At 48.4% G+C, this 21,421-nt stretch overlaps 5 protein-coding genes across 5 annotated transcripts; 1 reads left to right on the top strand and 4 right to left on the bottom strand.

Annotated features, from left to right (window-relative positions):
• Window positions 1-5,704: 5,704 nt before the first annotated feature.
• On the top strand, window positions 5,705-8,493 carry LAJ45_00808 (uncharacterized protein; the record flags this gene model as incomplete). Its single annotated transcript, XM_046110407.1, has 6 exons — window positions 5,705-5,851; window positions 5,904-6,019; window positions 6,075-6,505; window positions 6,585-8,056; window positions 8,150-8,302; window positions 8,416-8,493. 6 exons carry the CDS (start codon window positions 5,705-5,707, stop codon window positions 8,491-8,493), a joined length of 2,397 nt encoding a protein of 798 aa, XP_045977100.1.
• Window positions 8,494-9,189: 696 nt separating this feature from the next.
• LAJ45_00807 (uncharacterized protein) lies at window positions 9,190-9,483 on the bottom strand (the record flags this gene model as incomplete). The annotated part of the gene is made up of 1 exon (XM_046110406.1): window positions 9,190-9,483. The coding sequence occupies one exon, from the start codon at window positions 9,481-9,483 to the stop codon at window positions 9,190-9,192; it is 294 nt and encodes a 97-aa protein (XP_045977099.1).
• Window positions 9,484-9,491: 8 nt separating this feature from the next.
• LAJ45_00806 (uncharacterized protein) lies at window positions 9,492-10,126 on the bottom strand (the record flags this gene model as incomplete). Its single annotated transcript, XM_046110405.1, has 2 exons — window positions 9,492-9,653; window positions 9,809-10,126. The coding sequence occupies 2 exons, from the start codon at window positions 10,124-10,126 to the stop codon at window positions 9,492-9,494; spliced, it is 480 nt and encodes a 159-aa protein (XP_045977098.1).
• A 1,777-nt stretch (window positions 10,127-11,903) lies between these two features.
• LAJ45_00805 (uncharacterized protein) lies at window positions 11,904-12,131 on the bottom strand (the record flags this gene model as incomplete). The annotated part of the gene is made up of 1 exon (XM_046110404.1): window positions 11,904-12,131. The coding sequence occupies one exon, from the start codon at window positions 12,129-12,131 to the stop codon at window positions 11,904-11,906; it is 228 nt and encodes a 75-aa protein (XP_045977097.1).
• A 114-nt stretch (window positions 12,132-12,245) lies between these two features.
• Window positions 12,246-14,159, bottom strand: LAJ45_00804 (uncharacterized protein; the record flags this gene model as incomplete). The annotated part of the gene is made up of 2 exons (XM_046110403.1): window positions 12,246-13,483; window positions 13,544-14,159. 2 exons carry the CDS (start codon window positions 14,157-14,159, stop codon window positions 12,246-12,248), a joined length of 1,854 nt encoding a protein of 617 aa, XP_045977096.1.
• Window positions 14,160-21,421: the final 7,262 nt, after the last annotated feature.

Genomic DNA, 21,421 nt, shown 5'->3' with positions numbered 1-21,421 from the left:
GGTTCGCGTCCTAATCCTTGATGCCCCCTGATATCATCTACCCTAGCGTCTGAATGTGTCAAAAAGCTCTAGCTAGATACTATCACCGGTAATGCAGCATGCCGGCTAGGCACCAGGATAGAGATGATCACAAAGCTTGCGAGTGATAGGTTGTGACTAAGGATTTTGCTGTACAAACTTATGCTCGTGCCATTCTACATTCATAGATAATAAAGACAAAGAACTTCTATCCATTTCTTATTCCCCAGACTAAAGTTGACAAAGAGGGTGAATGATAAACCCTTGTCTTCTACTCGACGTTGTGATGCACTTCCCCAACGTTGCAGTGCACTTCCCCAACGTACGTAACCGGCATTACTATTAATTCTTTGTGGCATTAGACCTTCTTTCCGTACACTGAAAGTTCCAGGCTACTTTATTCTAGAACACAACAGTAAATGGCTTATCTTGAACTGCCGATAGCCCTAATGATACAGGATGAAACGTAGTATAAGCCTGGTGTCTACTTACGGGTTTCGTACATCCCGCAGTGTACATAGAACGGAAGGTCTAGGTCTATTAGCAGATCATGTATTGCAGTGGGATTGCGGCCCGAGCCGGGCAACATAGGGGCCTGAGCTCATGAAGTGTGAGGCTGAGAGGAAACGAGAAAGGTTGTATACGATGACCGGGGTTTTTTGTGGTAAAACGATGAAACATGGTGTCATGTTTGCTACGTGTAGTCTTGTGATTCTTGGTTGCCACGCAACATTAGCCAGTGCCAAAAAGACCATCTCCATTGTCCTCCGAGACTCTGTGAGATCTTTCCGGGATTTCCCGGGATTATTTCTGCTTTGAATTTTCTCAGTAAGAGTCAAATGGTTGAATTTGTGTGCAACTCCCGAAACAGTCTCGGTTGGTTTAAAAATGCTAGTGGAGTACCAGGTGAACTCCGGAATCGTAGGTTTATTCGGAATAAAATTCTCGGAGGCTTTAGGAGTCCTTTGGGGCCTTTTGAAAGCCATTCAAAGCTCCACCCCGGGAGCTATATTCTTTGTTGTGACGCAACATGCGCTATGGATTCATACGAGAGAACAGCTTTCTAGATGGTATATAGCGGCTCAAATTTCCATAAAAACTCATTAGTAACTTCCAATCGCCTGTGAATTCCCCACACAAGGGAATCTAATCTGTCGGGCTCTTTTTGGATGTGTATGTCAAGCTGTTATTCCTGGAAGGAATAGATCATAGTCAAGGTTCAGGCTAGTCATAAGAAGAAATTATGGCGGACCTAGTTCTCACTCTTTATTCTAATGCTTCTTACTCGCTGTGATGTTGATGAAAGGTTCGATTGGCTGGGTGTATGTATAAGAAGGAATATGAAAAGCAAAATTTGGTGAAAGACTCGGGAAAGAAGATTTAATTCAACCTTCTCCATGACAGTATTCTGAGCCATAGAGCTCATGGATCTTTGACCTGGAGGATCAGCTGCAGAGGTGTCTGGTAATAGCTGCTTAAGTCAATGCTGGCTATTGAATGCGTCTGAGTTAGCTCATATATATCCTTTTCGCTATGCCGCTGAATAAAGCACTAGTTGCTTATAGCCGTTGTGGGTAAAACAGCGAAATCGGAGCAGATCTAGATAGGTGATCACAAAGGTATGGTTTGGCAGCCTGTGCTCTTTTAAAGGCGACAATATAGGTTGTGTCGAATTCTGTTTTTGGAGTTTCTCAAAACGATCAGGGAATACTTGAGGGTTAACGACTGAAGAGACTTTAGGAGATCGTTGGAACCGTGTATATATGTTTATCATGGTTTTAGTAGTTATATCTAACTTGATATTGGGTAAGAATTAAACCCAGCCACCTGTGCCACCACCATTAGCCACTTGTACTACCAAATTCAACTCACCTCCGCAGTCTCAAATAAATCTACCGGTACTCCCAAGACGTATACAGAAATACTCCATGGATTATTTGAAGATCTAGGCTTTATGCAGGCTGATCTGGAAGAAGTGGAGGATGCACGAGTTTTGTAGAGAGGATCGAAGACTAGGCCGGGCAAATAAAAGAGTTTGTCTAGACGTTGATTTAAGGTTCTTGGCTAGCTAGATTCAGACGAATGAGACAGAGCCCCTTCCCGCAGTATTCGCGCCCCACACGACCACCACGATCAGACATCAAATTGCTACGTATGTACATGAACTACATACAGTATTCCTAGCATGACGCAGCAACTTAATAAATAAATGTACGCTGGGGTCATCATAAAACCCTCTACGTACAAGCAGTAGATATTTAAAGTTCAAATATGCCAATATTTCACATCATTTTGGGGGTGATCCATGACTAGCTAGAAGCGAAAGCATGTGGACTAATTCAAATTCTATGTGTTCTGGCCCTCAAGTTTATGATCCATTTGATTAGTATCCATTCTACGTACGTCCATGTGGTCTTCAGCGCTTTGGCAAACTACACGCACACCCATACAGGAGTTTAATAGCAAGTTATAAAGAGTGTAAAGCTATCCTACGTAGTAAATATCAGGGTCATTCCCCCAGCTATGTAATTATAAGTCTACGCACTACGAAATTAGTACAATTTAAAGTTAGTACACATTAGTTCACTGCCAAGATATCTACTAAAGATAAAGATTTACATAGACCCCTGCTCAACATCAGCTCTGGTAGCTCAGTGGTTAGAGCATGCGATTGCAGATCGCAGGGTCGATCGTTCAAACCGGTCTCAGAGCTTTTGATTAAGTTTTTGTCAGTGTATTATATCATCGGCTTCTTTATAAGTTCACGGCGAGCTATATCCAGTTCTAGCACTCCCTCTCATCTAGCACTGGACCGTCCTGGTTTGTGGCCAACATTTATAGCTATAGGCTCTGTTTCTTCTGGATAGACGGTTAATTCCCTTTGAATAATACTCTATATGGTGGTTTGCTTGACTTGGGATCAAAGTAAAAACGCCAAGAAATTTCGCGGGACAAATGTTTGTACAACCCATTTCATCCCGAGAGAAGTCAAGTCATATATTAAGCCGCCCATGTTAGTACGTGTAAGCACATTAAGTACACTGTAACGGATATACATGTATCTACATACATGTATATAAAGCTGGAAGCCGGCACGTTCAGATGGGGCGACAAAACCTTTTATATGTTCATATACATGTACATATATGTACTTAGCTATCATATTCGGCCCGCAGCTACGAATATCTCTTTCGGCCAAGTGGCGTGGGGCAGATAGTGGGGGAATGTTGTAAACAAGACTTGGTGCAGACATGGTGCTACATTTATACTACATGTAGGTACCGTTACATGTCCTTCACACGCATACCTACATCGCTGATGCAGAGAAATGAGGGAAATCCCGCTTTGGAGAATTAACGCCGCAGAGAACACTCTGAGCAATTAATACATATCATTGGTGGGGACTAAACCCTTTTAAAGTGTCCAAGAGACATGTGTGTACCTTTTTCCTCATCATGTTGTCTCCCAGTACTTGAAGCACCTGTCTTCATCTGATCCCGACCTCAGGCGCATCTCGGGCGAGCTAGATTCCGCGAAGGAATCGACTCAACTACATTAGAGGTAGTTTCCAAGGAATATCATTGTCCGCCTTCTTATCCGGGTATCTGCCTCATGATCAGAGTCATCTGTCCAAACAATCTGGATGTGATGTCCTATGGAGGTACAGCATACATATAAACTCTTAGCAACCATTAATACGGACAACTACGACTGGTCATTTTACGTGCGTCGAACCTGGGGTACAGTAATTTATAGTATTTTACCCCCTATATACTTCTTCATTATAGGGCCTCAAGTCCACCCTACACACCGGTTGATCGGAGGACCACGCCCCCATACATCTCACCTATAGCTACCGTCAATATTATCTCACCAGGGATTAGAGGGTGAAAAGCATGGTCCTCGTAAGATGAAAACCTCTACCATGTGCAATCTCGGCGAAATTCAGCCCGGTGATGGTAGTGATCATAAGTAGGGAGATAGTACTTTGAGCAGCTTTGGACCCCAATGTACAAAAGAGGCACCGTGGGATGAAAATTACGGAACTGCTTAACGGCCCGACGTTATAGACGCATGTGCCACATCTTCCCGGAGACCAGAGGCGGATTCTCCGCTGTAATCCGACTCCAAATGATTACCCAACCAAAACCAAGCTTTAGGGAATGAGGACAATATCCGTAGCTGGTGGTACATTGATGTTACCAGGCAATCATGCTACCTGTCAAAACAAGACGGTGCATATGGTACTGATCAATACGCCTCGCTTTCTGGGTCATCTGCACATTTGGAGAGCTATGTCGTATTGAGGGAGACATACCTAGATACTGAGCAGACAACCAAAATGTCGGGGTTTGAGCTAATTACACAGGGGTAATAGAGTGTAGGTAACATTAACTGTACTCTATATACCACATGCCATGGGTGTATATCTCTATTTCGACATGCAATGCTCCGGGGAATACACCTGTAAGTGAATGAGTAAGCAACCTCGAGTAGAGGGTAAGATTCATATCCGTAGCCTACGGAATTAAAGTGTTGATGTTCTAATGTAAGTTGTTATGAGCGCTCGAGCAGACTAAAGTCGCATCAACTTGTCGAGATACACTAGCGGAATATTCTGTCGAAACCCCGGTCGCCGGCTGCTGGAACAGCATTCAAAGATTTCCGCAAGTGTATCTTCAAACTTCAATCTGGCATACAGGGACGCGTCTCCCCGCACCCCGCACCGCCATCTGAAGCAGGTACAGGTTTTGCCTGGGCAGGAGTACTGCAGTGCTAGCGTACAAGGATTGTAGGGGATTAATTGGGTCGACTCCTATTGGCTCTGGGCACTCTCGGTAAAAAGTAAACCCATGATCCTTGCAGCTTACCAGGAGACTCGGGCCTAGAGACCGTTATTAATGATCAACAGGGGAGAAGAGAAGGTTGTCGATCCGCCCGTTGGAGGCGGTTTAATAAGTTTAATAAGCAAATAAGCCTTTTTCGTGTGTAAGGACGAGCTATCGGAGGCTTCCGTCCGTTAACAGAAACCTCCTATGTAGTAGATAGTCATTGATTGATACGTAGGAAAACCGATTCTACCGCAATACCCACGGATACTCTACCTCTACCCTAGTGTTAAGGTCGTGCCCCAATCTAAAGTGATGCCGTCGAGTTTGCTAGCTCGGAGATTCCCCACACATGTGCGGAAAAACGTGTGAACGTACCGGCCGTCATTGTCTTCTGTGCTGCATAGGCAGGTAGGTACTGCTTCATGCATGCATTATACGGGCCCAACTGCAATTACCATGTACCCCAGGAAACCTCACTTTCCAGGTGCATGGCGTACCCAGAGGTCCACCGCACTAACGATGGAATGAACCATACGATTTCTCTCACCTCCTCATCTATCACTTCTTTCTAGCCATAGGAGATCTCGGGAGTCAATATAAGAAGCCCATTGATCCCCTATGATCTCCCGTACCATCTCTCTCAAGAACACAAGAGACAGACGACCCACTCAACCCACCCAACCCACCAACCAAATCCGGTTCCGGTGATAGTCTTTCCTTTACTGAGTCGCCAATATGAAAATCTCTTTCTTCTACCTGTTGTCTGTGTTGGGTCTGACTAGTTCAGGTAAAACACATTCCCCATATTAGAAACCGTGTTTATACCCACCCGTACTAATCTTTTCTCGGCGTGAATGATAGTACTCGCACAGTCAACAACTGAATACACCGACCCTACAACGGGGATAATCTTTCAGCGCTTCCTGACCAGCTCATATGGGGGCTTCAGTTTTGGAGCCGTCTTTCCGAGCGCACCAACCAATGAGTTTATTGGGCAGATTGTGAGCATCTTTATTACTATTGATATTGAATTAAAGTGCTGATGATCTATAGGTCGGCCCTATCGGAGGATGGTCCGGTGTCAGCTTTGGTGGAGGCATGAACGGCAACCTCCTCAGCGTCGTGTGGATGAATGGAAATGAAATTGTACAGTCGTTCCGCATGGCCTCGTAAGTCTTCCGGAGAGTAGGTAGCAGTGGAAGAGCAGCGCTGATAGTCCCTTAGTGGCTACCTTGAGCCCACAGTCTACTCTGGCACCGCCTCCAGCATTCCTCTCTACACCAGTTCCAATGCCACCCATTTCTCCTACACTTTCCGCTGCGTCGACTGTGTGACCTGGACCGACGGTGGCTTTGACCCCACCGCCGACTTTACCGTTATGGGATGGGCCCAGAGCACCGCCCCTGTCGACGATCCCACTGACCCTGCCTCTACATTTGAGGAGCATCAAGGGTTCGGTCAGTACGGTGTTATCCTTACGAGCGCGAGACAGTCAGGGTATGAGGGGTGGCTTGCAGCTGCACCGACGCCCACTGCGGTCCCAACTACTACTATTGCAGTCAGTACTACCGCACCCACAGCGACACCCACAAGCACAACGGTGCTGGGCACGTATGATTATATTGTTGTTGGTGGTGGTGCAGCAGGGTTGGTTGGTAAGTTGATCATTGACCCTTCTATATCAACGACGTAGTTAGTATAAGGCAGCTGGCTAACTGATATCCATGGCAATAGTTGCGGACCGTCTGTCTGAGACCGGTAAGAGCGTGCTTCTGATCGAGCGCGGTCCACCAAGTACCTACAAGTCCGGAGGCACCGTTGGACCCGCCTGGCTGGCAGGAAAGGGCCTGACACGTTTCGATGTGCCGGGTCTCTGCAATCAGATTTGGGTAGACAGCGCTGGTATTGCCTGTAATGATATTGACCAGATGGCTGGGTGCGTCCTCGGCGGTGGGACAGCCGTCAATGCGGGACTGTTCTTCAAGCCCCAGGACAGAGACTGGAACGATAACTTCCCCACTGGATGGAAGGCCACTGATATGGTCTCTGCGACCAACAAAGTCTTCACACGTATTCCCGGCACTGATAACCCATCTAGCAACGGCGTACGCTATCTGCAGGCTCCTTACACCGTTCTCTCCAGCGTGCTAAAGACCGCTGGATGGTCAGAGGTCACCGCAAACTCGGTACCTAACCAAAAGAACCGCACCTTTTCCCACTCGCCATTCATGTACGCCAACGGCGAGCGTGGCGGGCCCCTCGCAACATATCTTCAGACCGCAAAGGCCCGCTCCAACTTTGCCATCGCCGTCAACACGACCGTCATCAAGACGCTGCGTACCGCTGGCCATATCACCGGTGTGCAGGTGACGCCCTCCTCCACAACTGTCGGCGGGAAGCTCGGAGTCTATAACGTTACCCCCACCACCGGCCGTGTGATTCTCTCTGCCGGTGCCTTTGGGACACCTAAGATCCTCTTCCGCTCCGGTATCGGCCCCACAGACCAGCTGAACGTTGTAAAGTCCTCTCTGGAGGGCGCCGCAATGCAGGCCACGAGTGAGTGGATCCGTCTCCCAGTGGGTTATAACGTCCTCGACCACACAAACACAGACATGGTCTTTAGCCATGCCAGCGTCACAAGCTATGACTTCTACGCTGCCTACGACAACCCAAACACCACCGACATGAACCTCTACCTGAACCAGCGCGCCGGAATCCTCGCCACCGCCGCCCCAGGCCCAAACACCATGCTCTGGGAGTCCTTCCTCGGCACCGACGGCATCACCCGCCAGCTGCAGTGGACCGCCCGCAGCGAAGGCTCGCTCGGCCAGGAGGGCACCAACCTCGTCACAATGTCGCAGTACCTCGGCACCGGCGTCACCTCGCGCGGCCGCATGACCATCACCAGCTCGCTCAACATGCAGATCAGCACCTCTCCCTTCCTTCGCGACGCGGCCGATATCGATGTGGTAGTGCGCGGCGTCCAGAGCGTGCTCAACGCTGCCAGGGATAAGGGCGGCATCACGTTCATCAGGCCCGCGGCGGGCGTCACGGCGCAGGAGTATGTCAACTCGTATGTCGACAGCAGACGCTCTAACCACTGGATCGGGACCTGCAAGATGGGCACCGACTCTGGGCTGGCGGGCGATGGAACAACTGGCAGTGTTGTGGACGCTAACACGAAGGTCTACGGAACCGACAACCTGGTTTGTGATCTCCCTTCCTTCCTTCCTTTTGCTCCCCCTCCTCCTCTTCTGTCTTCCATGAGACAAGACTGAATGACTGACAAAAACCCTTAGTTCGTCGTCGACGCCTCCATCTTCCCCGGCCACGTCACCACAAACCCGTCCGCGCCCATCATGATCGCGGCCGAGAAGGCCGTCGAGAAGATCCTCGCCTTAGCCACCGGGAGCACGACCCCCGTCCCGCAGTACAGCCAGTGTGGCGGTATCGTAAGTCCCCCTCTCCCTTCCTCCCTCTGTTTGTGCCTTGATGCGGTGTGGTGTGTGTGTGTTTGATGATGAGATGACAATGGATGCTAACGGTGGAACGATGATAAAAACAGAATTACGTGGGATCAACCGTGTGTGCAACCGGGTATACGTGCACTGTCCTTAATCCGTACTACTATCAGTGCTTGTAGTTAGTTGTTGGATAGTGGCTCTCGTTTCTTTTTGGTTTGGCTTTTGATTTTGGTTTTGGTTTTGGTTCGGTTTCGGCTCTTACGTTCTTGTATACTTATCTTGGTTATATATCGAATCCTTCTTTGCATGCCCTTGTTGTGTTTGTGTGTGCAAACAACTGTTGGATACATGTGTCATGGGTTGCAAAAGATTCCACGCCCCACCACAATTCTCAAGAAAGTTGAATCCTCCCTCCTAAGCACATGTCAATGACCACAAACACATCTTTTCAGAAACCCTGACCCTGTCGCCCAACTCGAAAAGTAAAATAAGCGAGCAACACCACCGAAGGATGAATTTCGCAGCCCAGAACCACTCAAGAACACACAAGAACGAACGAGTGCTGGTGTTGGAGAGGTTGAGAAAAATGTAAAGACAAGCTCTGAGACCGATTTGAACGATCGACCCTGCGATCTGCAATCGCATGCTCTAACCCCTGAGCTACCAGAGCTGCTTGCTTTATCCGGGTAATTTGCGCGGTCAAGAAGTTCACAACTAATTTAGCGCTACGGCAGTGGAGTTTACCCGGCCGGCTGAATGTCTGCCGAGTGATGGGTTGTGCTTAATTATTTACTTTTCTGGCTACATTTCTAAAAGATCACTCAATTGTCTTTAATAATCTATATAAACCGGCATATCTACAAACAAAACTCCACTCACAGCTTCGCCCCCCCACTCCCACTCGCACCCCCACTCCCCGCCACCTCCCTCCCCGCAACCCTACAACACACCTCCGCCAGCCTCCTCACGGCCTCCACCTGCCCCTCCGTCGCCCCATTCGTCACGGCGCCCTTGACATGGCCCCTCAGCTGCGGGTCCACATCCTGCGGCACCAGGCCCGCCACAACAAGCAGGCTCGTGTCGCGCGCACCGAGCACCGCCGTGTTGCTGAGCACGTGCGCGTACAGCAGCTCGGCGACGACGCCGAGGTCGTCGTAGGCGTGCACCATGTTGCCCATCACGCGGGAGGTGACCTTGCCGTAGAGCGTGCTGAAGAAGGTGTTTCCGCGGGCGAGGAGCGGGGAGGGGGGCGTGGTGAGGGTGCTGCGGCGGCCGGTGGGGGAGGGGGGAGCAGGTGGGGGGGCGTGGCGGTGGTGAGGGCGGTGAGGGCGTTGATGGTCTGGTGGTGGGAGGGGTTAGTAGGTGTGGTTGTGGTTGTGGTTGTGGTTGTGGTTGTGGTGGGGTGGGGTGGGGTTGGTCCGCGGCCGCACCACTCCGCGGAGCAGCTAGCTGGCTAGTGCGGGATATGACGGGGAAGAGAGAGAAAAAACGTACCACCGGCAACCCGCAAATGACCACACTCTTCAACAGCGCCTCTCTAATCTTTCGATGTATCACGAGCGCACTCTCCCTTCCCTCCTCCTGCTCCGCCATCCTCCCCGCCAGCTCCCTCTTCACATACTCCTCCTCGGCGCTGCCCGGGATGGCGACGTTCTCGAGCGCGTAGCGCCAGATGCGCGGTATCTCGTCGGGCCGGTTGAGCGCCGAGAAGGCGACCGAGGCGAGGAAGTAGAATGTGTGCTTTGGCAGCGCGGGGTTGTGGTGGAAGCTGCTGAGGAGCTTGTGGGTTGCGAGGGCGGCTGGGCGGGGCATTGCTGCTGTGTGTGGCGGGGGTGCGGGTGCGGGTGCGGGTGCGGGTGCGGGTGGTGGTATGGTGAGGTTACTATAGCTATAGCGCGGGGGGGGGGGGGGGGGCGGGTATCTACAGTGGTGGTGGTATATAGTAAGGAAGGCGGTATAGCTAGCTAGCTGTAGGTGTACTGTGGGATTGTGGTGGTGCTGCTGCTGGGCGTTAAGGTGCGGATGTGATATGGAGGACTGCAGCTTGCGAGAAGGTTTGTTGTTGCAGGCAGGCAAGTGTAGAACCTCGGCCCGACCCGCGCGCACCCCATCACATCCCCATCCCCATCCCATCTCCATCGATATCAATAATATATCAAACTATGATCTATCTATATCTGCCTGTGCCTGTCTGTGCCTGTGCCTGAGTTCCAAGTTCCCCAGTGTAACAAACTGCACTGCACACCACCCACCACCCACCACCCCTCCTTCTTCACTCATCATCACCCCACCACCCACCACCACCCGCCACCACCCACTACTGCTCCCCATCTATATATGTATCTACAAATAACCCAAGATCTATCAATGGTAATATTTAGTGACGGAAATAGCCGGGTAACTAATAAGCAATTATCTGCTACATAGCTAGTTTAACCCCCCATTCCAACCCCTGAGTTGGAATGGGATGGATGGATGATGGATTGGAAAACGATGCGTCAGATCACTTGCAGTCACTCGCATCGTCGGATACTCACATACATGTATCTGAGTTAACCCTTTTTTTTTTTTTCTCTTTTTTTCTTTCATAACCCTCACTCACTTAATTCCTCCCACCGAGTTACCGACTCGTAAGCTCATCGTGGTACATGTCGTCATGCATCCCTCCCTCCCTCCCTCCCTCCCTCCCTCCCTCCCTCCCTCCCTTTCTCACTTAATTACTAGCTGTCAGTACCTACAGTGCTGTTTCTCATATTTTCTCATAGATGTGGCAAAAAACATAATATTTATATTGCACTGCACCAACGGGACGTTTTCAATGCGTTGAACCCCCCAAAAAAAATAAAAAATAAAGGCTTGGTGTGGCCCCCTTTAATTCATCTAGATAGTCCGTCCCCATTGTCTCTTTCTCCAGTTTTCTCTCTCTCTCTCTCTCTCTCTCCCTACTCAAGGAAAAAAGAAAAAAAACATAGAAAAAACATAGAAAAAAGCAAAGATACTAGTAAACCCAAAATCCTCAAAAGCGCCCCTTCCATATGCCAAAATGTGTGTGTGTGTGTGTGTGTGTGTGTGTGTGTGTTTCTTTTTCTTTTTTTTTTTGGCTTTCTTGCGAAAAAGAAAGAAAAAAAACGGTGAATTCATATCCACACCACTACCACTACCACCACCACATGCTCCCTCCTCCCGGATATCCCAATCATTCCCCAAAACAGCTCAGCTGAGGTAAACATAAGAAACCCAAAAGAAAAAAACAGAAAAAAGGTACACCGTCCCGTTGAAAAAAAAAAAAAGATCCCAATCATGCTAAATCGTAAAGGAAATAAGTTATTTTTGTTTTGCTTTGGGGTGGGATCGCAAAAAAAACAACCAGAAAAAAAAAAAGACCCGCTTCCCAGCCATCATATCATCGCTATCGTGAGATCAGAAAGAGAAAAAAAAACATAACACCGTGAAAGAAAAATGCAACGCCAAAATGAACAAACAAAAAATAAAGGAAATAAAAAAGGGTTAATACAAAAATAATAGACATAGAAGGAAATGAGATAAAAGAAGAACAAAAAGAAGAAACGTCAAAAGATTGAAACTAATATTATCTCGCTTCTCCCACAATCCCACTTGATGTGGACTGCGCAGTCTTGCTGGGCGCCGCGTCCAAAAAGGCCTCGGCGCGCCTCATAGTCCAGAAGTCAAGGTCGGAGACATACGAGTCTCCGCCGAGGGGCGCTCTGACTTCCCACTCGGTGCTCATCATCATCTCATCACGGCACAACAGCTTTGGTCCGTCGAAAACCATCAAACATCTTCGCTTCGTCACCATCTGTTCTGGCTGGCTTCCCCACCCGGCTGGAAAGTTCTTTCTCTTTCTTGGGCGCGGGCGAGAGGCCGGCTTTTGAATGGAGCCACCCCCGATCACTCGGGAGTGAGTTGATTGTCACCTCGGACGTGAGCCACCGCTTCCGTTCCCGGAAGCGGGCTTCTTTGCTCCCCCGCGAGTGGCTCGCTTGGATCCATTGCGTCCAAGCTTGCCGGTGGACTTGCGGCCGGGTGGGGTAAAGGTTTCATCCTTTCCGTCATCGGCACCGTCTTCACCCTCCTCGGCAAGGTCGTCCTCTTCCTCGACATCTTCCTCGTCCTCCTCCTCCTCATCTTTGTTGAATCGCTTTCCCTTCTCTGAAGCCTCTTCCATGTCTTCTAGCTTGACCGAGTCAAGATTCATTTCGTTGAATGCTGCAGCTGGCTCCTCTTGGACAACCTTGAGCTGCACGCACTCATCCAAATGCTCGTAGAACTGCTGAGCAGTGGCGAAGGTGACCGCGCAAATACTGCACTTTCCGGTGATGTATGCGCCAGAAAAGCGGTCTTCCTCCGTAGGAGACGCAGTGAAAGAACCTTGCTTTGATCCAATCTTCTTGCGGCCGTTTGGAGGCGTCTGCTCGACATTGTGTACAGACATCAAGTGGCGCTTAAACACGTCTGCACGGTTGAACGACTTCTCCACTGCCGACCCGGATCCAGGACAGAACCCGCACACCATTGTTCCCTTGTAGTGTGTCAGGGTGTGTCTTTGGCAGTCATATTTTCTAGCAAATCCCTTTTTCGAGTATTCACATGTTGCGATCGGACACTTCACTGGTCGCTCCAACTGATGGGTGAGTTGATGTGCCCTGAGATCCCTAAAACTCTTGTTGCACTCCGGGCAGACTGTATCCTTTCCTGATGATCCAACACCACTATGGCTGCTTGGGACGCTGGCAGAGCTGCTTGGTGCCCTGACCCCCCTTGATCGGTGGGACTCGGCACTTGCAGCCCTTTGCAATTGCTGTCCTGCAAAGATTTCACCACTCTGGACCCCACTGGGATCTTCAAACCATTCCAAATTTCCAGCTCCAATTGGTGATCCATGGGATCTGCGGGAGCCCTGGGACGATACTGATGGCCTCCGGGTTGGGTAAGGAGCTGGGCGCTCGCGTGCTGGGTAAGGTGACAGACGACCAACGGATCCACCAGATCTTACTGGCTTGTTAAATACCGGCGACCCAGGGTTAGAAACTGGAGACGGTGCAGATTGCCAACCGGGTGAGCCATGCGACGAAGCCGAGGCCGGGGCATCATCGTTCAGCTGGTTTGGTGAAGGGATGCTGATGAGCGAAGGGTCGACACTTCCTGTTGCTGATGTGTTCGTTAACAACTGCTCCAGAGAGGTAACAGGATGTTGGGTGAAGAACGTACCAGTGGGATACTGAGTAGTGTACAGGCCGTCGTCATTGAGGTAAGGTGAGTTGCTGCCAGCTTCAGATCCAGAGATCGCACTTGTGACTGAGGAGTGGCCATCCCATCCACCGGCCGAGGTGACTGGAGAAGGGAAGGGGCTTTGCCTATAGTCATCCTGAGGAATATTAGACGGATAAGGAAATGTTGGAGGGTGAACCAGGACGCCTGGGGCTGGGGGCATCTCGTCTGCGAAGCTTTCTGAGATCCCGTATCCGGTGTAGGGTGGGTAGTTGTCGAATGATGAGGCCGACGTAGCTGGTGGAAGGTCCATGGGGTAGAATGGCTTGCTAACTCCCTCTTGCTGCTGTTGCCTTGTATGTAAATTATTATCTATACTACTCGGGTTTTCTAACATTGCACTCCAATCTACAACTCCACCCCGTGATGCTGATGATGTAACGTAATTATCTGAGTGGATTGGCGCTGAGTGGAATTGAGGGTTGCTCTGGTGAATAAACTGCCGCGAGTCGAAATATATAGGTTCGTTTTCCTCGAATAATACAAAGTCTGTCAAGGCCTCCGGTTTCATACTAGGGGCTATCGACGAGGTAGGTAATGACTGCGAAGTTGCCATTGTTGTGTAATATGTAGTGTTACTGTTGCTGCGAGGGTAGGGAGATAACTGAGCTGAGGAGAGACAAGCTGAACTATGCTTGTTTTTCTCGCTCACCTAATAACCGTTTTGTGTGGTTAGCTTTAGAGCTTGATAGACAACAAATGTGATAATCGTCCCTCAGCTGCCAGCCAAACGGGCCGACAACCGAGGCTTGCGATAATGGAAGCGAAACTCGAAACCAGCTGAAAAAGTTGTGACATTTCAAGAGAGACATGACGCTAGATGACCCGAGAGTTTGGAAAAGTAGGAAACAAGATCTGTGATTCCCCCAAACGTACCTTAACGATCTCACGAAATTTGCCGCTCGATTGTGTCCTGGGGTTCTTCTAGAAGGATGGAAGGCAGACACGAGAATAGAAAAAAGCTCAGTGTGGGAGGATGATATTATATGAGCGAGGCAGATTCTCGAATCTTTAAGTATAAAAAGGAGGATGGTTGAATGCCTTGTGATATGCCTTGCTGTCGAAGATGGCGGGTTATCTACCTATGTATATGAGTCTGAACCGGGAAGTCTGTAGGGCTGGGGTGAGGAAGATTGAATGGAGATCTTCGTGTCTTTTTGTAAGACGGCTTTCGGGCAAAGACGAGTGAGTGAGAGCAGATGCTGCGGCTTCTTAAATATGGGATGGGGCTATGAGTGTGGATGGGACCGGCCCTCGTTTTCTGTGCACATCCCGGCCAGAGGGTGATTGGCTCGCTGCATGACATAAACGAACGAGATTGGCTTTTTTTTTTTAATTATTTTCCTTTCCCTCCCCCTCGCCATACATAGTGGGAGTGCAAGCTGTCTGACTTCCCCCCCCCCCCCCCCCCCCCCGCGCAGCATGCCTGTATTGTGTCTGTGTGTTAGTACATACATGTATCTATCGTGGGTGGTGGTGGGCAGTGTGAGACATGGAGGGAAGGGTGCTCAGGGTGAACGGTGTGGTAGTGTTGCTGCTGCTAAGGAAGACTCTCTTAGTGCGTGGGTCCAGGACTTGCTGTTGGCAGGGCTGATGACTAGGCACCAGCCCCCCTGCAACTGGTTGCAGGTCCACCATGAGGAAGTTCGAAGTGGTTTGTCCACATCTCTCCTTTCTCAAAACTGATTTCATAGTAGGTTTCTCAATTAATCCCTTGCAATTAATTTATCCCCCCAATCAACTCAATCCCCATCAGTCACAACTCATCATCTACAATCATCTTCATCATCATCATCATCATCACCATCATATCACCAACAATACCCTCCTCTACCCCCCCATCATCATCATCACCACCACCGAATCGACACCTATCATCAATCCATCGTCTCGTCAGAGTATTATGTACCCTAATGTATACTTTCCAATCCCATGAAACACGAATCTGTAGTCCAAAAAGGAATGAAGGAAGCCCCAACCTGTCCCAATCCAACATATCTTGCATCCTGCAATCCTGCGGTCCTACCAGCTATTCCTCTTTCTCCCTGTGAATCGGTGACCCCCGCATCGCTGGACCTGGACAGGGTTGTTCGCCTAGATGGGACAAATCCCAATCCACAACATTTAGCACCGAGGCTTTGCTCACCAGCCTCGCTTGGTGAGGCGCATGCCCTACCTACGGTGTGTGAATGAACAAAGCCAACCAGCTCGGCGGGTATGGGCAAAAGGAAAGAAGAAATCACACTTTACATCACTGTGCGTATCTTCCATGCTGCACAGCTAAATTCCCATCCCGAACTCGAAAGTCGCATGCGATTACTGAGCCTGTGCAGCAGCAGTGTTCTACTACATATGCTAAACTAGGTACGCTCACAAAACCTAGGCAATTAACTCTTACCGATTCAAACATGTAGCACTCTCAAGGAGGTGAAGAGTGTTCGAAATGATGTCCATGACGTTCGGGTGAACTTTGGCACCAATTCCTAATCCGTAATAATTAGACGAGTCCTTGGAAGCACACGCTCTAAAGTAAGTGCCTTTCCTTCCTTCCCGCTCTACCCTGACTCCCGACCCTCCGATATCTACCATCCCCATTCCCAAAGCGTCATGTACCATTATTTGATCTGCGAAAGAGGCAATTCACACACCCACTAGATGTAGGTACAGTCGGAACCGATCCTCGAATCAACCACCTTCACCCCACTTAACAAAAAATATTTCCAGATGGATCTGCCATATATTTGATTCGCAGAAGTGTTTCTGCTACGAAATAGTAACTTCCTGCCAAGAGCAACACCAATTAGGCACCGTATTATATATCGTTTCCTAATTATCCCGATTAGGGAGAGCGTGATCCTAATTAGGACTAGCGGCCGGCTTTTAGTTGTCCGACGCTGTATTTGTTTTCCCCAGTCAGGGTTATCCCGCTCATCGCCTATCACTTGCACTTGGTGTTTTGCTCGGGACAATCACGGAAATTGACAAATATATGATGTATTGGCTTGAGAACGGAATAACATTCCATCCAGATTCTCTAGTCACCAGAAACTGGCTCCATTGACATAAAGTATGATCCTGTTCGAATCGGCAAATACGCGCGACACGTCGGAAAAAGTTCCATTTCCCTCTGTTTGATATGCTCTAATACTTGCCCAATATCAAACCTTGATTGGTTAATATACAAAAGGAGATAGACCCTTTACTATTTTTAAATAAAAGAGCTTAGCACACCAAGCACAGACAATTGGGTGTGTGTGGGGGGATTCTCGAATCAAAATCCCGCTATTTGGAGTGGTGTAACGAAGCACAGACGAACTCCGTTCCTTCTGATTCTGCATGTCACAGAAGCAAGTCAGGCCTGGCGCCAATAAGCATCGTGTGGTAGTCGTAAAGAGGCTTCAATCACGGGAACAAGTGACAGGAGACGATAATTCACGTTGAGTTAGTATGCCCACTAGAACCAGGTATTAAAAGTGTCGAGCGCCACTTGATAGACGGGAACAGCTACTCTAATATGGCGGGGAAGGAAAGGAAAGGACCAACCTTGAGGTCTGGATTAACGCCCCAAACCCCAGAAAGCAAATTCCGTCGATTGCTTCTTATCCAGAACGCATGCGGGACCTTGTTCGCGGGACCAAATTTGCCTCCTTCAATAATAGGCGTTTTCTTATTACAATCGGTTTCCTTTCAGTTGGGCACCGGGAGCGCTCGTGGCTTGATAGCGTGAGGCTCAATAAAATATCTTATGATACATGTGTCTACACAGAATTAGGTACACTATTGTAGTTAGAAATGGCGACCTAATTAATTATTAATTCTGCCTCAACTCCTCCTCCTTCCCCTTGGCTGTCTCTATAAGCGAGAGGACACCGACGTGGAGAGTCAAATTGTAAAGGCACAGCAAGGGTATTGGCTTGGTCTGTGCTACAACTGGTATGACTGTGTGCTACTAGCAGCTACAACCGGAAAAACTCGTAGGTGTCACAGCCAAGGGAGATACATGTAAGTACCTACATGTGGTGATACTCAGTCGTCCAACGCAGCCGTTAGCCTCCACCAGGTGAAGAAAAAAAAAAGGGCCCCCAAGTGGGATAAAGGAGCCTCCACCACCGTGTATGTATGTGGAGGACCTACCTGTCTGTGCCAGCGACCATATTCCCCTCTGCCTCCTCCAAATACGTGTGATTTCTAAATAGGCGACCTAAACGTGTTAATGCCCGCTTGCCATAAAGGAATCAAGCCTTACACTGCCTCCCCCGCAAAGGTTATACTTAGCCTCGCCAGGTAAAATATAGTAATGTACATGAGTTGTGGAGATCACATGTGTCCCTCGCTTGATTTAAGTTATCGTTTGCGAGCCGAACGATGTGTGGAAGTGTGTTGCCCTATCAGATGCAAGCCACAATTTCTTACAGTTGACAAAAAGGGCCTGTACCTAAACTCCTGCTCTAGATCCCCAGACAAGCTTTCAATGGTCTTTGCCCACGGTAGCTAAAGATAACTATCGATACTGACACATCCTAAAGCTTCTTTCCATTGATCTCCAAGACGTTGACCAGTAGGTACATACATGTGGGGTAGATAACTATAGGTGCACAGGTAAATGGTGGACTGATCCTAACGTATCCTTAGCGGGGAGTTCCAAAACGTTACGGTTCTTATTTTTTCTATCCCTTAATTCATGAAATAAAAATATAACTCTTCTCGTGAAATCTTGGCCTTGACTGTCACCGAAATATATACTCATATAGGTGCGTTTAAGCGTTACTCATCTACTATTTCGCGATATTCAAAGTCTTCGTCGATCCTGGCGACTATTGTCACTTGGATCTATCTATCACATTACCTACCATAGGGAAGGAAATAAAAATAAAAAAAAGGGCGTCTTCTGTCGGCTTGAAATGGTAAGTCCCGTTTGATAGAGGACCGAGCAGGGGGCCCGCGGCCGCGTTTGCTGCGCCTTCAGCGCCTGCATAAGATATTTTTTGCTTTTTTGCTCCATGTCCCGTGGTGCTGGGACTGAGCATCTGTTTCCTGGACCCGACGTTTCTTTGTTGCGCGAGAAGAGCGAATCGATATCCGTCATGGCGTGACTGGCAAGGTTTCAGAAGCATAGCCAGGACCGCGAGAGAGAGCAACTGGAAACTCAATGTCAACAACACAACATCAATATGCTGACAGACGGCAGGCGAGACACCCTGAATTCAGGGGTACGTTTTGCGGAGCTTGTTTTCATGCCCGCTGTTCATCGGCTTTCGTGGGCGATCTAGCGTACAATACGTGCGGAGAGGAGTAGGTGCTGCTGCTACGGTATGTAGAAATTAACGTTGTCTACCCCTTTTCGGATTAATAGTCTCTTTCCTTATTCCACCGTTTTTTGTCTTCGACCAACTACCATTGGCTACAAGGTGATGAGCCCAAAGATTAATTGTGGAAAGCCACTTCAGTTGGCTGGTTTTTTTCTCTCTACGTCCTGGGGAATCGTGAGTCGTTACTGTTACGATATTAGATCTTTATTTTACAATTCGCTATTCATGTCGTCTTGTCTAATCCCATGGCACAGAGCACATAACTAACTGGCTTGTACCAAGATCAAGTGGAATGGCACATGCACTGCACGACAAAGCTTGCGATGGTTGCCTAGAGCCATCGTGTTGTCACACACGCAGCAGCAGCACGTACAACCTAGCACACCCAACAACGATACCAAGAGAAAATCTTGGAGTCTGTGTCTAGTAGGGCAATCTTCGTCGACAAAAGCCATCCATGAACCTTGAGTGTCGAGGGGATGACACGTACCTAATTAGATGCATTGCCTACATACAACTCTAAGGGTCTGATGTTTACATACGTTTCGATTCCGTCCATCCACCCTATCTGAGTATCGATCGATACATATCAGTAACTCATAAATTACGCCGAACCCCCTGGCGAATGGGAACCTTGAACCGATGATATTGGGGCGAGGAAGGGGTAAAAGAAAGATATCAACATAAACAGAAAGTTTACGGGTGGATGTGTCGGCAGTTTTTCCAGAAAAGTACACATCACAGTAACGCTTTCCCCACATCATGAGTTCTGACTGCATATTCTACATCAATCATTGTTTCATATTCTTTGTACCCTCACGACATTTAAGGGCCTCATTGGATCTTTGAACGTTGGAACCTTGCTTGAGATGTGTGCTTTCGGAGATTATAGCATTGAAATATGATGATGACCTAGGGACCTCACTTCTTCGTATGTTGTCCTCTAGCGCCAGTGACCACGCCAAATTCTGGATTATATCAAAACCATCATCAGATCGTAAGATTCCTTCGAAATCCATATCGCTGGCACGGAGATGATCGGCCGTGTATGAAAAAGGGGAAGGCTTTCGTTGATCCGGTGGCACAGAGTAGTTAGAGATTTTAAGGATTTTTGGTTATGATATCTCATTTACCGCTGGCTGGCTAGTTGGTCCAAGAGTAGGTAATACATGAGCATTCAAGAAGGTAAGATGTTAGCCTATTCTTGCTTCTATAAAATAACAAGATATGTAGGGTCAGATCTTCAATCCTGGACTGGAACCTATTATATTCATTCGGTTGAATGGTTCGACTGGGACCAGACACGGGTTTCTGTCTGAAAATACTCTACAATTACACTCCCCTGTTGATTCTTCCTGACCAAGATGATATTTTTATTTTTTCTTTTAGGGAGAAGGTGCATAATATGAAACGAAACAAGAATAATCCACAAAGCACATACCAATGCTAACAAATACTCTACTACTATGTGTTACACCTTCTCCTTATGGTCAGTCCCGGTCGGGGGGATGTCTCGATTTCTCGGAAAACTCGAGTACGATCCCCGGTGTCCCGCTGGAGTGTTTAGGATAACCCCCCAAAATCAAATCGGTATATCTTTCTAATCGGTTTACGTGTACGTCCCGTGGGCGTTAATCTTCCGTGCCACGGGATATATTTCCCTGTATCCTCGTGTTCGAAATTGATCAATCATGCACCGTCTTCCACTCATTCCAAACCCCGGAGCCATGGAACAGCTACGCAGGCCAGGGGGAGAATAATCTGCCTATCAATCGGCCTACCTGCCTACAACTGCATCTTTTGGCCATGGATTACAGTACCAGAAGGGAGCTCGGGCTTGAGTTTAACCGCTAGTTTGAAAAGAACCTTACCTACCCATGAGTTCGTCCGATAGTCCCTTTTCCGTACGCCCCCGTGGCCGGGACAAACACCGTGGTAGAGTTATATCCCGAGGATATCCTTTGGAAGCGGGGGGAAGGGGGGAAGGACCAAAATATATCCCTGCTCCTGGAAAACTACCAACCTCTTTCTACGGGTGACATTTCTAGCGAGGAGTTTATCAGGAATCTATCAACAAGGTGTATCATTCATATCCTTCTCAAGAATAAACATATGCCTCAAAGTGGGTTTCTTTTGCGGACATAATTATATAAAGTTAAAAAATAGAAGAAAAAAGCATAATTACCGCTTCATCCGGCCGGACTAACCTCGAAAACGAAATGAAAGGCAATTAATTGTAAAGCAGACCTGAATACACTTTTTTTTTATCGCCGAAGCCCTTATTCAAATAGGCTAGGAAATAATTAAATAAATAAAAACAAAAAAGTGAGACTGGTCACTACCACCACCACCATCTGTGTGTGTGCATGGCTTGTTTACCGGGTACCGGAGCAAATTCAAGTACCGGCACTTATTGTTCTCGCTCTTCTACTGCCGTGAGAAACGGTGATGGTTCTGCTTCACTACGAACACTAGAACTTAGTAGTTAGAGTACTTAGGTGCTAGAGAT

The sequence above is a fragment of the Morchella importuna genome, assembly GCF_003444635.1.
Source record: "Morchella importuna strain M04M26 chromosome Unknown Morimp01GS001, whole genome shotgun sequence".
Taxonomy (NCBI): domain Eukaryota; kingdom Fungi; phylum Ascomycota; class Pezizomycetes; order Pezizales; family Morchellaceae; genus Morchella; species Morchella importuna.
The sequence above is the reverse complement of the archived record's forward strand: the minus strand, read 5'-3'. Positions and strand labels throughout refer to the sequence as shown.